Raw genomic sequence first — 13,247 nt, 5'->3', positions numbered from 1 at the left:
GCGTTTTATTGGTAATTTTTTTTTAATTTCTTTCACTATTCAGTTTACACTGTACACACTAGGCTCGCTGCCAGTTTCTGTTCAAATAAATGTATTTTGTACGTAGATCAGACAACACGAGTCAACGATATTTGCATAGTAATTAATTGTCGGAGCAAAGGAAAACAATATTATTGTCTGAATCATAGCCAACGTAAAAACATCTAAGTATTTAATGAGAATCAACAGATGATAGAAAGAGAATATTTACAAAATTATTTCTGAATTTTCAACTGTCAACGCTAATGGATTCATTTTACTAAGAACTTATAATCATATAAAAAGTTATTGACACTTGTATAAATATTTTACTTATAGTATAATTATTTAAATATTATATGTTATAACTATGTAAAATTAAATCGAGTTTTATGACTGTTATATTGTGTATAGATCGATTGCCCGCATTTATCAAAAATATTTAGTCTTACAAAATTTAAATTTTCAGAACTTTCTACATCATTTAATTTTCCCATATCAACCCAAAAATGCTTAGTTTTCTCTTTAAATGTAAACGAGGAAATCGTCATTAGACGAATATCGAACTATTTGTAAGAAAAAAAAATATTTAATTAGGTATCTCGGAACTTTCTTTTACTTTTATCAATTTCTAGTGAAAATAAATTGATTACAATAATACGACCATATCGAATTAAATGTACTTATTTTAGGAAAGCTGTATGTAAGCGAACCGTTGTTAACATGCTTTACAACTAATCATACTAATCAAACTGCTTTGATTTGTGTCCAAGACTAAGACTACTGTGCGATGTTTCCCACGGCATTTATCATGTGTACCACAAGCTGTTTTCAAGATCAAATTCTCCGATAATCATGTCGCGAACCATTGCTTAGCAGGTGGTTTTACTTTTTTTTTTCATTTCATAGTACATATTTTTTTATAATGTATAACAGTTATAAAATAATTGTATAATATGTTTGTCTTAACATAACCAAATAAATATTATTTAAAGTAATTATAACGTTGACCAAGTAAGATATACATTTATCGGATATATTTATAGATATATTAGTATAGCAGCAGTTATAATACATTAACTAGGAACTTTTCGATGTATTGTACTATTTAGAATTAATTTAAAAAGTACTTAAATTCGTTATATGAATGTAGGTTTTTAATTTTATAAAATAAAAATTAAGATACTGTCCATGATCCACCTATATTATTAATTTCCATCAACAATAATAATTAATATTATACACTATTTTAAATTTAATGTAAAATTTACTAAAAAATGAAGAAGTATATAAGCTAAATCTATTACATTTTTTGTCTCTATCAAATACCGAAATTAAAAATACATTTCCCAGGGTTATTTTCAATAATAACACACATTACAGGTACTAACACATAATTATGTATGTATGAGTTTGTATGGACGTGATTTAAAAACAAAAATGTATTATATCTTTATATCTATGTATATATTTATATTGTATATTGTATATAACCTAATTAATTCCATCTTAACAATGAAATATAATTTTGTATGAGATTAAGAAATAATAAAAATCGTTTCGGATGAAAAATTAATACTGTCCATATTTTGTGGTTTCCGGCATTAAAGTCTCCATTACTAATGCCTAATAGTGATTTAAACGTTTTATTTTATTATATATATATTTTTTAATAGTAGTATCTTTTATGATAGCACCTATTGTGCCAAACCGACGACTTAAAAAAGTTTCTAAATTATACGTGTCAACAATAATAAAATATGATTTTTCCGAGACTGCAGCACAACATACATATTACACATACACGCGAACTAGCGGTGTTCGGTTAGACAAATATAAGTGCACGTATAATTCTCAAACCATATTATAATTTTTTATTATATATGTGTTTATCTTTTAATTATTATTCGCTCTAATTAGTCGTTATCACGATGGTTTCCAATACGACTGGCTGTGGCGACGTGGGTCGAACCGGTTGGCGGTTTATATTGATCACTGTCCAGCGGTTTCCGCAATGTGCCCATTAATCTGCAGTTGATATATTCAGTAGCCGGACTCCGGCAAAAGGTGCGTTGAGTAGAAAGCGAAAAAAAAATAACACTCATATTATATAGGATTTGATTTTACGAATTTATCCGAAGCGCGAGAACTTGTTGTAACCATTAATAAAAATCTTATAAATCATCTCCTACGGTCCCAACAGCAGTGTATATATATAATACACATAGGTATAACACTGCAGTACAGTGAGTCAGCGAATTCGATACGCAAAAAAAAAAAGCAATAATAATAACTGTACGATAATACTTCGTAATACTTAACATTTTAAAAGTCTGTTAATTTTCATAACATGGTGTCCGCCTATAAGTTATGTACCTCGAAACAGCAACGGCGATAAAGATAATTAATACAAACCGTTTCCATTTTTTGAACGGTATACCATTGATTATAAATACTAGTATTTACTAGTATTTATAATCAATGGTTTTACGGATTAAATTTGAAGAAATGCGTAGAAAATAATATTATGCGTATCGTGCATTAGTTTGTCTATAATAAATATATATATTATATTATTGCTAGTCTAAAATGATTACCTACTAATTGACACAGATTCGTATGGAGAAATACCGTATAAACACCTAAATTTTACCGGTTTGTCTTATCCTCGAGATTATTTTAATAATATGCCTATATTTTTAAATGGCGTGCCGGACAACACTATATTCTCATCGGCCGTGCCCCGTATTATTAACACGAGAGTCCGTAAACAACAATAATAATATGACACCTCAGACTTACGGCACACGGTGCTCATGTCAGAACAGGTTTCTTTTGTTTTAGAATTAAGGATAAAAAAAAAATAATAATAAAAAAAAATACGAGAGCACGCCTTATCCCGCTTCTGATCTGGTCAGGTCGGAAACTCGCGGCGTCTAATGCCCGGGCCCGTGTGTGTAGTGTGCACATGAAGTATAACTTCCACCGATTGTGTGGCAATCGGCTTTAGATATAATACGCAGCGCTGCAGCAGTCACGCCGGTGCTCCTTATTGAGAAACCTCTGGTCCTCCGGTGCAGCGTTTCCCATAAATACACATGGTCGCGTTCATAAATACGACTATTATGTCGATTTTGAGGAATATATTGCTCAACTTGACTGCAATCAAGTTCGACATCTCTACAAAAAACGATAGAAATCATAATAAAAAAAAAAAAACGTGTGGCGTTTAATTAGCGTTTTTTTTTTTTTAGATATTGTATAATTTTAATGGCTCGTTTTACTTTACAACACCCATACACATAATAAAAATAGTATATTATAATATAAGATTTTGTTTCACGATGATTTGGCAACGGATAATTAAAATTTATCGGGTGTAAATTGATTATTTTCTGTACTCGTAAAAAATTAAAATACGAGTGTGCTATAACCTCCAGTATAATGATTATGATTGTAATTATTGTAGGTGGAGTACAAGATGAATAGACGCACATTCTACCTATAAAAATTAAAAAAAAGTATTATAACCAAACTGATTTTTGGCCAACGATAAAACTACGATTTCCAATTTTAAATGTATTGTATTTGTTATCGTCTAGTTTAAATTTCCTTCAATTAGTACATTTTTTAGGGAATACAGTACGATATTTTATTCATATAATATATATTGAAATAATAAAAAGTATACTTATATACTCTTACTTTTCTTCCTGAGTCATAAATACGATTTTAATTTAGAGTATTTTATAATGTACAATTCTGAAAAATCTTAGATCAGTAAGAATCTGCTACAATAAAAAAAAAAACCTATAATAAAACTAAGACGTGTTTATATTATATAATTTCTACTATGTATAATTCTTCCTAATGATGTAACTCTATATATTATATTATAAGACCGAAATTTTATCTAAATGTATGATGTTTTCAACAGGGAAGAAAAACAAGGAGATTTAGCTGAACAGTTAGAAAGTGTGGCTTACGTGCTCTGTGGTGATCAACCTATAAGCTTACAAAAATTTTATCAGATATTTCAAGCGAAAGGCGTAAGTACAATGCAATTACATACTAAAATAAAGTAATTAATAAGGTTGACATAGTGATTTTTTTATCTTTAAATTACCATGTCACAACACAAGTTACCAACAGGTTAATGAGTGTACCTACATAATTTTAAAGAAAAAAAATCATGGTATTTATTTTTGCGAATAAAAATCCATTCATAATTCATAACAAAAAATTGCTTTAGTCTTATAAAGTCATAACATTAAAAATAAAACACAAAATTGAAAAAACAAACATATAATATATAAATAGGCTTAAATGAAAATCATTAATTATTAAGAATTTTAGATAATAAGTCTTATATACTATTCGATTTAAATATATAGATAATTATTTTATACTTTAAAACAATTTTTATCTTAAAATATGCATAAGACATTGTACCTAATAATTATATAGGTACTAGGTAGGTACTACGCATGTTATTATATTATATTGTATTGTTATTTGATGTATATCGTTGTGATCAACGAGCTTTCACCGAATCTCTGGTTACATCAATATATTAAATATTAATATATTATAAAAACAGCTGTCCCTTACATTAACCGTCACTTATTTAATATTAAATTATAATATAACATATTAAGCTAGGTACGTATATGACCGTTTAGCAAATAATAATAATAAAAAAAATTGCATAATAATTTTATTAAAAAAAAAAATCTTACGCTCCGGCTAATAATGAAATTAATTAATTCAATCTTTTTATAGGTTAAATATGAATGAATACTTTTACTTCATATTATTATCGATTAATACACAATATCCAATAACGTTTAGGTCGTAACTTTAGAGAGAGGAGTGTTGGGGGCTTGTAGTATATACGCACCCTTCCAAGAACTAAAAAAATTATATATTCAACAGTATTATACAATATAAACGTTCCAACATAGTGTATCACTCATAGGTAGCTTGTTATCCATAATATACAACGTAACACTGCATAATATTATTGTGATATGTTGTGAAATACAACACGCGTATTCAGATAAAAACCTTCCTACTGAAAAAAAAATATCCGCGAATATAAAACCATCGTATATCCATCGTACCCCATGAATGCATTTTCCGAACTCAGTATATACAATTGTTGAAAATCGGTTTGGTCTCGACGAGGGAAAAGAAACGAGTAGATATATATTATTATTATTATTATATTTAAATCTGTCGTACACAATAATATTTCTTAAACGCACATAAATCTTAAATTTCAATTATTTAATAATGTGCATATATTATACGCGTATGTACCTACATAATGATATTACTAAAAAGTAAAAGTGTTTTTTTGTTTTTGTATTTTTATATTAATATTGTTATGATTGATATTGATAGGTTATTTACATATACGTATATATATATACTTAACAATATTATATCAGCGTACCGTGTACAACACTGTATGCGTAACATGTATATGTATTATATTATATTATGTTCATAAGATATTGTTCGATAAGAAAATTGATAGTGACCGTGACTGCAGACACATGCCAATATATAATTGTCGTGTGTCAGAACGGCGGTGTCGAGCACGAAAAACGACATTGTCGTACACGATCGTATCGTAGTTGTCCGGTGCTATACGGCCGATGGGTTTTTTTTTTATTTTTTATTATTCTCGTTATTAGGGCCCACCCATTCTGCAGGACATGTTCGGTCTTACAAATAAGTTATGCGCGTACAACTACTGCAGCGCGGGGCGTGCAACCATACGTAGTACGACCATACCATACGTACCTACGTATGCGGCGCGTGTTCAATCATGAATATTATTATTACGAGTAATTAAAAATTAAAATAAAAAAACAATTGGGTCAAATAATATGTGTTTTGTGGTGTTACGTCATAGTTTAAACGAGTTAACGAAAAAAAAAAAAATATAAACAAAATAATCGTATTATGAATTTTACGATACGATCATAATAAATTTTAAATACCTACCCATTAAGATCGTAAGCGAGAGTGCCCATATTATATGTATAATACCAGTTCGAATCGATCAGACTAAATCATTAATCGTTCGTGTTTCTTAGTTATAATAATAATATTGTCATAAATATACTTAACGGTATAAAACGCCAAACACGAAGTTCGGAATCCAAGTCGTTTTTATTTACGTATATGAACGTCTATCAATATTCTGGAGGCGAAATGATTATTTTTAATCTTGTAGATTTTTTTTAATCATATTTCGTGTTAAGTGCAAATTACTTTTTTTTTTTATTAACTGGCGTTTTGCCATAATTTATTATACCCACTTAATTTATTTTCTGTACAAAATACAAATACATAGTTACTGTACAAAACGTGGTTATTTAATTATAACTTGTTAGTTATTTAAGTATTAAACTATCAAACAACCCTTGTTATAAGATACGGGTACATTTTATTTATTCAAAAGTTATGTATCAAGTATATCAGGTTCAAAATGTTTATATTTTATAGGTATAAAATAACTAAAATTGCTTACACATTTTTAATTTAAATAAATCATCGTTTTATGTAAATCATTGGCCTACAAACCATAAAGTATTCTTATTGCTATAATTAATTTGTATTTAATATAATAATTATCTCCTCTCCTTCCTCCCCCCCAACCTCGCAAACCAACTTTTATCGATAAAATATAATAACTCTATACAAAAATTACCTAGTATTATTTTATGTTTGCTATATAATTTACAAGATTAAGTCACATTATGGATAATATTAAATATAAAATTGTACATAAGTGCACTTAATATTTTTCCCCGATCGTTACTTATTATTGAATAAGAACTATGTATAAGAAATATAATCGGTCAATTTAAACTCGTATATCATAATATGTGTAACATTACGACCGCATTAAAAACCATGCCTGCCCCTTTACAACAAATTATTCAAATTGTGACGTTATAAAAAAAAAAACATATGATTCATTTTGTACATAAAAATAAAGTAATAATAATGAATTATAGTTTTGGTGAAATTAAATCCCAATACATTCTGAATAATAGCAATTTATTTAAATCGTCTTGAATTTTATTGCGATAATAATAATATTAAATGTTTTATATTCGCTTTTAATAAATCGTTCTGCGCTTTGGGTGTAGCAGAATTTTTGTGCAACGATCGCATTGTTCTGCGCATAGTCTGTTGATAAGGTACGGTCGTGTAAGTACGGGCAGGTTTACTATATAATAACTATTATTATTATTATTATTATTATTGCAGCACGCGTGAAAACGCTTGTGCGCTTTTGAGAAACTGCGTCGCGTGCTGCTCGCGCCCGGCTCTGAAATTTATTGCAACGATCGACCGGCAAAGATAAAGACGTAACTACCACGAGTTAAGATTTTTTTATATGATATATAACATATATATATATATAAAGGTAGATATACATATATGTGTGAGTAGAGTATAATATATGTTCACCGCGACAATCCAACGAGTTTGATTATTTATGATCTTTATAGACGAGCGCGTTTACCTATGCCATGCCGCTTGTAAACGCGAATCAAATGAAAATAATGGATTACAGAACGAGACCCAATTTAATATATATAAATATATAGGTAGTATTTATTGTAGAAAGGCGTTTTACTTCAGGGCTTAATGAGACAAAATTGGAGAAACAAAACACCAAAGTAATTTTATATTATGTTCAACGGATAAAGCTTATACTACCTTATTACCTTATATAGCTAATTTATAGAAATATAGTAATAATGTGATGTAGGTATAGTAGTAGTATATTTACCTATACAGAATTAAAGTAAACATATTTTGTAAAAATTATTATTTATAGACAATTATAGTTATTCATTGATTAACGCTATCGTTAAGACTATAGGGGTCAGTGAATAATTAAAATGCAATGTAAAATTGTAATTAAAAAAAAAAAACCAAAGATAAATAAATAAAATACACGTAAGTACACGTAAGTACGCGTATTATAAATAAATAGTAAGTGTAATTAATGATTATTAAATTATGCGTTGGTTATTCTCTCTTCAATATTTTATTTTCTAATTATTACTTTTGATACAAGCGTCTAATTATTTGTTTTTGTAATGATAAAATAATTGTACACATTAGTCATTGATGTAATCATAAAAAATAAATAGATAAATAACTGTTTTAAACAGTTATTTTAATGTAATCAATAGCAATGGTATTGATTTTACTTTTATTATGAAATAAATTTGAGCATAATATAATACAACATTATATTAATTTAAGACATTGTTTTGACCACTATACTAACTTGTACTTACTAAACGACCCTCAAAATTCGAACTTGAAGCTATTTTTATGTTTTTTTACTTAATAATAGGGGACAATTATGTAATATCATAAGTCTAACGAATCACATCATAATGTAAATAAGTGTGTGTTTCATCATTCATATAACCTACAAAAGCAATTATTTTCAGATTTTTGTTTGCACCCATTCACGTTAAACACTTGATTTCTTACCTAACTACTATTTGAGAGCTGCAGGCAATATTTCTTGACCAATTAAAAATATGCCCAGCAGATTATATTAAAAAGGAAAGGCAAAATTTGTACAGTAATTGTTTAAAATTTATTCATGAAATTAGTTTATTTTCTATTTGTTGTTTAGTATTGAATTATTCTTGCCGTTTTGTTGTTTTGTTTATACGTAATTAATCATTTTTTTATAGAAAAATATTCTGATATATTTTTTTAAATACAACAAAGAATCACTTTTATTACATTTTATAAGATATAATCATAAATAAGATGTATAATATTTTTATCTTTTTATCATTTTAAAATTAATACTATTAATTTATCCACAAAATTATTCAAAATTAGTTACAGGTTCTAAAAAAATATTTTACAGGAATCAACATGCTATTAAATACATTTAATCTGTACGTGTAAATATTTTATTAGTATTATAAAACAGCGTGCCTCCTCTATAGACTGTAACTTTTATATTGATATAATATTTAAAAAAAAAATATTTTTAACATTTTTTTATTATGTATTAAAGTAGAAAGTATTAATTTATATTACGTTGAATGTTGATTAATGGCAATGTATTAATGTAAGAATGGGAGATGACGAGGGTGTGGTGTGCGCATTTTCGGTGCTATGTACATCATCATAATTTCAATAATAAATACAGTAATGCTCAAGATAATTCCGAACGATAAAACAATGAATGCTATTTCAAGATCTCTGACAGAAAAAACTTTCGAAGTATCGTAATCTTTGGGATTGATTGGCTTGTATTTATTAAATATATACTTGGAAACGTCACTGTTCCACTTGAGTACCAGTCCAGCCTGATCAATCCATGACAGCAAGATATTTATTCTTCTTTTATACGGTGAATTCCTAAAAAAAATAGAACAAATGAACATTACTAACATTCGTAAAGTTTCAAGGCAAAAATGTCGTTCCGAGTGGGTATTTATCTTTATCATAACCTATGGACTACGTATGATATAAAGTACGATATCAAACACTCGTTCATCGTGTGTAGTACGCGAGTGTTGTTCCTATTGGCGATGAATAATACGTCTTTGAAATGCTCCAAATTGAAAACATTAACGCGCTCAAATCCAGCGAACTTGCCGTCGGAATTATGAATGTCTTCTTCTTTTTCCCACTTCTCGACTCGGTAGGCTAGAGATTTCAAGTTAGGGTCTCCGGTCAATATTTCCTTGAAACTGATGCTAGATGTTCGAATCGGCAAATTCGACTGTTTCAGATCGGTAAATGTATTGACATCGGGATAGTGCATCGGTGTGCTCAAGAACGTCACTAGTGATCCCTATAACATTCGTCAATGGTGGCTATTACAATCGCGTTACAGAATGTGGGCAAAGTCATTACACTTAAGTGGTTGATGAGACAACAAAAATATTTTTATTAGGACACATTGTAAATAGTTTAATATAATATACAATAATATTGTTCGTGCTGCAAGTAAAATTTGTCACCGCAATCTTAATAACCGTTACCTGGAATGCGTTCAAAATGACTAGTGTAAAAAACAGACAAAACGAAGTCAATATCCTGCGACAAGAGTAAGCGAAAATTCGATTGGTCGGCGCACCGATGAACATTCTGTAGATTTCCAGCCCTAAATCGCATCCCGTGGGACCTGGCCTGTGCGTGTCCAACGCCGCAGCCGCGAAATATATGACAGTAACCAGTACGCACGTGATTGCCGTCATCGTCCAAACTTCTCTCTGGAAACTCATCAATACGGTCATCATCGGCGGGATAACACCGGCTTTGGGCGTGAGCAAACACACCTTGTCGCTCGTTATCTGTTGAATTGGTAAAAATCCATATTATGTATGAACATATTAAAATACATATCTACTATATGTTCCTATTATTATTAGAAAGTCACAACAATACGAGCCATACGATAATATTACAATATTATATATATTATAAGCTGTTACGAATATGGGCAATAGTGTTGTCAATGTGTACCTACTCGAACTACACGCAATACCTACGTATTACCATTGATTATACATTATTATTTATAAATATATGCAAAATAAATGATATTACATATTATTTCGTTCGTTATACTTGCAATACAAAAATATATAAAATGCACAACTGTGTTTAATATAAAAATAAAAACACAATTCGTTTCCCGAGAACTTGCATGGTAATTATTTTTACTATAAATCGTAGTTTCATAATAATATCGTGTCCGTTTATTATGTATTTACAACATACAGTATACACGCTATATAGTATTGTTATTATTAAATTCAACTGGTGGCAGTAAATTATAATATGTTTTTATTCACTGTACATGTCAATGTTTTCATATTATTTCAATGGAAAACTATTTAAAACATTACTATAATAGTAATACCTATGTATATAGTGTTCGTACTAGTTATGTTTGAAAATCAAAAAAAAAAAAGATTAACTTGTTTTTAGACATTTTAGCGAGTCATAAATTATGATTTCTGTTTCACAGTGATTTCTACACGACGCCCTCAAGCGTCGGCTGTAATAGTATATATAATATATCCATACAATAAATTATACACATATATATTATATATATAATATTCTTATTTCTTACATATAAAATCGTAGGCAACCTATCGACCTGTGAGATAATTATTATAATAAATAATTTGTTTTTTGAGAAATTACTTAATATTAATTAGGTATTTACATAAAGTATATAAAGTAATTCATCAAGTAGCTCACTACCTTTTATTTTTCAATAATACGGAATATCAAAATCTGATTTTTCCGATTTTCAAATATACTTTTAATTTATTATACAAACTTTAGTATTTTAATGAGATCCTCTCCCTATACTGTAATTTACTTAGTAAATAATGTTTAAAAACATTATGGTAAATGAATATTAAAATTTTAAGGAATACTTTTTGAGTTATTTAACTTCGTATACAAATAAAGATAAATTATAATGGTTTCGGAGATATGAGAGATGTGATGATTAAAAAATTTCGGTAATTCATAAATACTCTTATCATCATTACGTCATAAAACACTTATCTTTTAGTCTATTTAATAATTTCTAAAATCAAATTTTGAATACCTATATTTATTATTAAAGGAAATAATGGAAGTGAGCACACTCGGTGAATCGCCCTGTTTTTATAATAATAATAATAATCGTTGTAATTTACGTGTCTGGTAAGCTCGGCCAAGTAACAGTTGTAGTCTTTCAGAAAGTGTCCGTTGACCGAAACGTCGGCCCAGCCGCCGATCACCCCCGCAAAAGTGCCGTACGCCCGGCCGTCAGCCCACTTGTACCCGTAATAGATCTTACCGTTGGCCGACGGCTCGGAAACGTAAACCAGCGTCGCGTTCATTTTGGCGGCCAGCACCGTGGCGAACGTGCCGTCCTGGCCGACGTACGTGCCGCCCCTCGTCGCGATTACCGTCGGTATCCGATTGTTGACGATGAACCGCAGCGGGAATTGCCGCAGGTTTCCGATTCGCGAATGCAGTATGCTCGGTATTCGTCTCAGTGACCGCGGCGGTAAACTCAAGAACCGGCCGTAGACAGCATTGTTGGCAAACGGATCTAGGATTTTGATCACGGTTTGCGTCACCACGATTACCCTGGGGGGTGATGTGTAGAAAAAAACTTCGTTATTCTCTTAGCAGTGATCGTAATTATTTCGTTATAGGCCTATATGATAATAAATAAAGATCATAAATCTTAAATTTTTGTATTCGAGTATACCTAAACGCTAGCGACAACGACGTTTGCACTTCCAGTATCGATATATAATTTTTATCGACAGAATATGTTGAGTAAGCCAAGAAAAGATTTAAATTGCATAACCGATGAGAAATGAAACCTTTATTTAAATATTTCAGAAATCGATAATATATTTTGATAGTATAACAAACCAACTGCTAGATGACGCATTGTCAACTATAAATAAAGGTTATTTGCCGTGTTAATGGTTTAATATATTGTTTTGTTAGTTTTATTTTATCATCTATAAATTATAATTTAAAAATGTTTAAAATTGGCACGAACAAAAATAAATACATTTTTAAGAACAATGAAAAATTATAAAATTCGACTGAGTTTATTTTAACGAAATATTATACATATTCATATGGTTTTCAATTTATTTTCCGAGAAGAGACATGGAAAATAAATAAATTTAATATTATAATATTAAAGTTGCTTTTTTTTAAACTTTTTTTTTTTTTGTAAAAATACAATTATACATTATCCTTATTGGATAGTTTCTTATGGAGTTATGATGAATCGCATCGCTCGAAAATACTCTGACATCTGACAATCAGTCAACATCCCTATTATTTTCAAACTTAATCGATTTAAATGATAGCAATTCATCATAGGCAACAAAAAACCAAAAACGATTTCTATGAAACGACAAAAACAATCCGTGTTTACCGACGTTAAAACATCACTGTCGACGAATTATTCTAAAGTCTTTTCATATAATATCCCACACTGAATGTTAAAAATATAGTATATACTTTTATTCAACGTGTACATTGGTCGTACAACAGGTAAAATGCTAAAAAAAAAAAAAATAAAAAATAGCACGTAGACGTCCTACGTGTACGTTGCGGAACACATTACTCACGAACTGGTGCCATGCACATATAATATACCACGAGAACGTCTT

The 13,247-nt window shown here is 29.3% G+C and overlaps 2 protein-coding genes across 3 annotated transcripts in view; one reads left to right on the top strand and one right to left on the bottom strand.

Moving 5' to 3' along the window:
- The window catches only part of LOC132920634 (NADPH oxidase 5), a 71,710-nt gene that overhangs the window by 44,468 nt on the left and 13,995 nt on the right, over positions 1 to 13,247 (top strand). The window contains exon 4 of the mRNA XM_060983164.1: positions 3,956 to 4,067. Coding sequence (XP_060839147.1) covers positions 3,956 to 4,067 — 112 coding nt within the window. The remainder of the gene's footprint in view (positions 1 to 3,955; positions 4,068 to 13,247) is intronic.
- Positions 9,025 to 12,067, bottom strand: LOC132923000 (uncharacterized). Of its 2 annotated transcripts, none has more exons than XM_060986770.1 (3): positions 10,077 to 10,506; positions 9,540 to 9,886; positions 9,025 to 9,447 (listed from the first exon to the last, which is right to left on the bottom strand). In XM_060986770.1, exons 1-3 carry the CDS (start codon positions 10,332 to 10,334, stop codon positions 9,150 to 9,152), a joined length of 903 nt encoding a protein of 300 aa, XP_060842753.1. In that variant the 5' UTR covers positions 10,335 to 10,506; the 3' UTR covers positions 9,025 to 9,149. The 2 variants fall into 2 exon arrangements, with proteins under 2 accessions (XP_060842753.1, XP_060842755.1); XM_060986772.1 differs by adding an exon at positions 11,757 to 12,067 and having other exon boundaries at positions 9,363 to 9,886; positions 10,077 to 10,388.

The sequence above is a fragment of the Rhopalosiphum padi genome, chromosome 2, assembly GCF_020882245.1.
Source record: "Rhopalosiphum padi isolate XX-2018 chromosome 2, ASM2088224v1, whole genome shotgun sequence".
Taxonomy (NCBI): domain Eukaryota; kingdom Metazoa; phylum Arthropoda; class Insecta; order Hemiptera; family Aphididae; genus Rhopalosiphum; species Rhopalosiphum padi.
The sequence above is the reverse complement of the archived record's forward strand: the minus strand, read 5'-3'. Positions and strand labels throughout refer to the sequence as shown.

What these genes read in the sequence shown, in the direction of transcription:
- LOC132923000 (XM_060986770.1), bottom strand. Translation starts at nt 10,334, where the DNA reads ATGATGACCGTATTGATGAGTTTCCAGAGAGAAGTTTGGACGATGACG. An exon ending in TCATTTTGAACGCATTCCAG is followed by an intron (nt 9,887 to 10,076) that starts GTAACGGTTATT and finishes CGAATGTTATAG; the next exon opens with GGATCACTAGTGACGTTCTT. An exon ending in ATATCATACGTAGTCCATAG is followed by an intron (nt 9,448 to 9,539) that starts GTTATGATAAAG and finishes TATTTTTTTTAG; the next exon opens with GAATTCACCGTATAAAAGAA.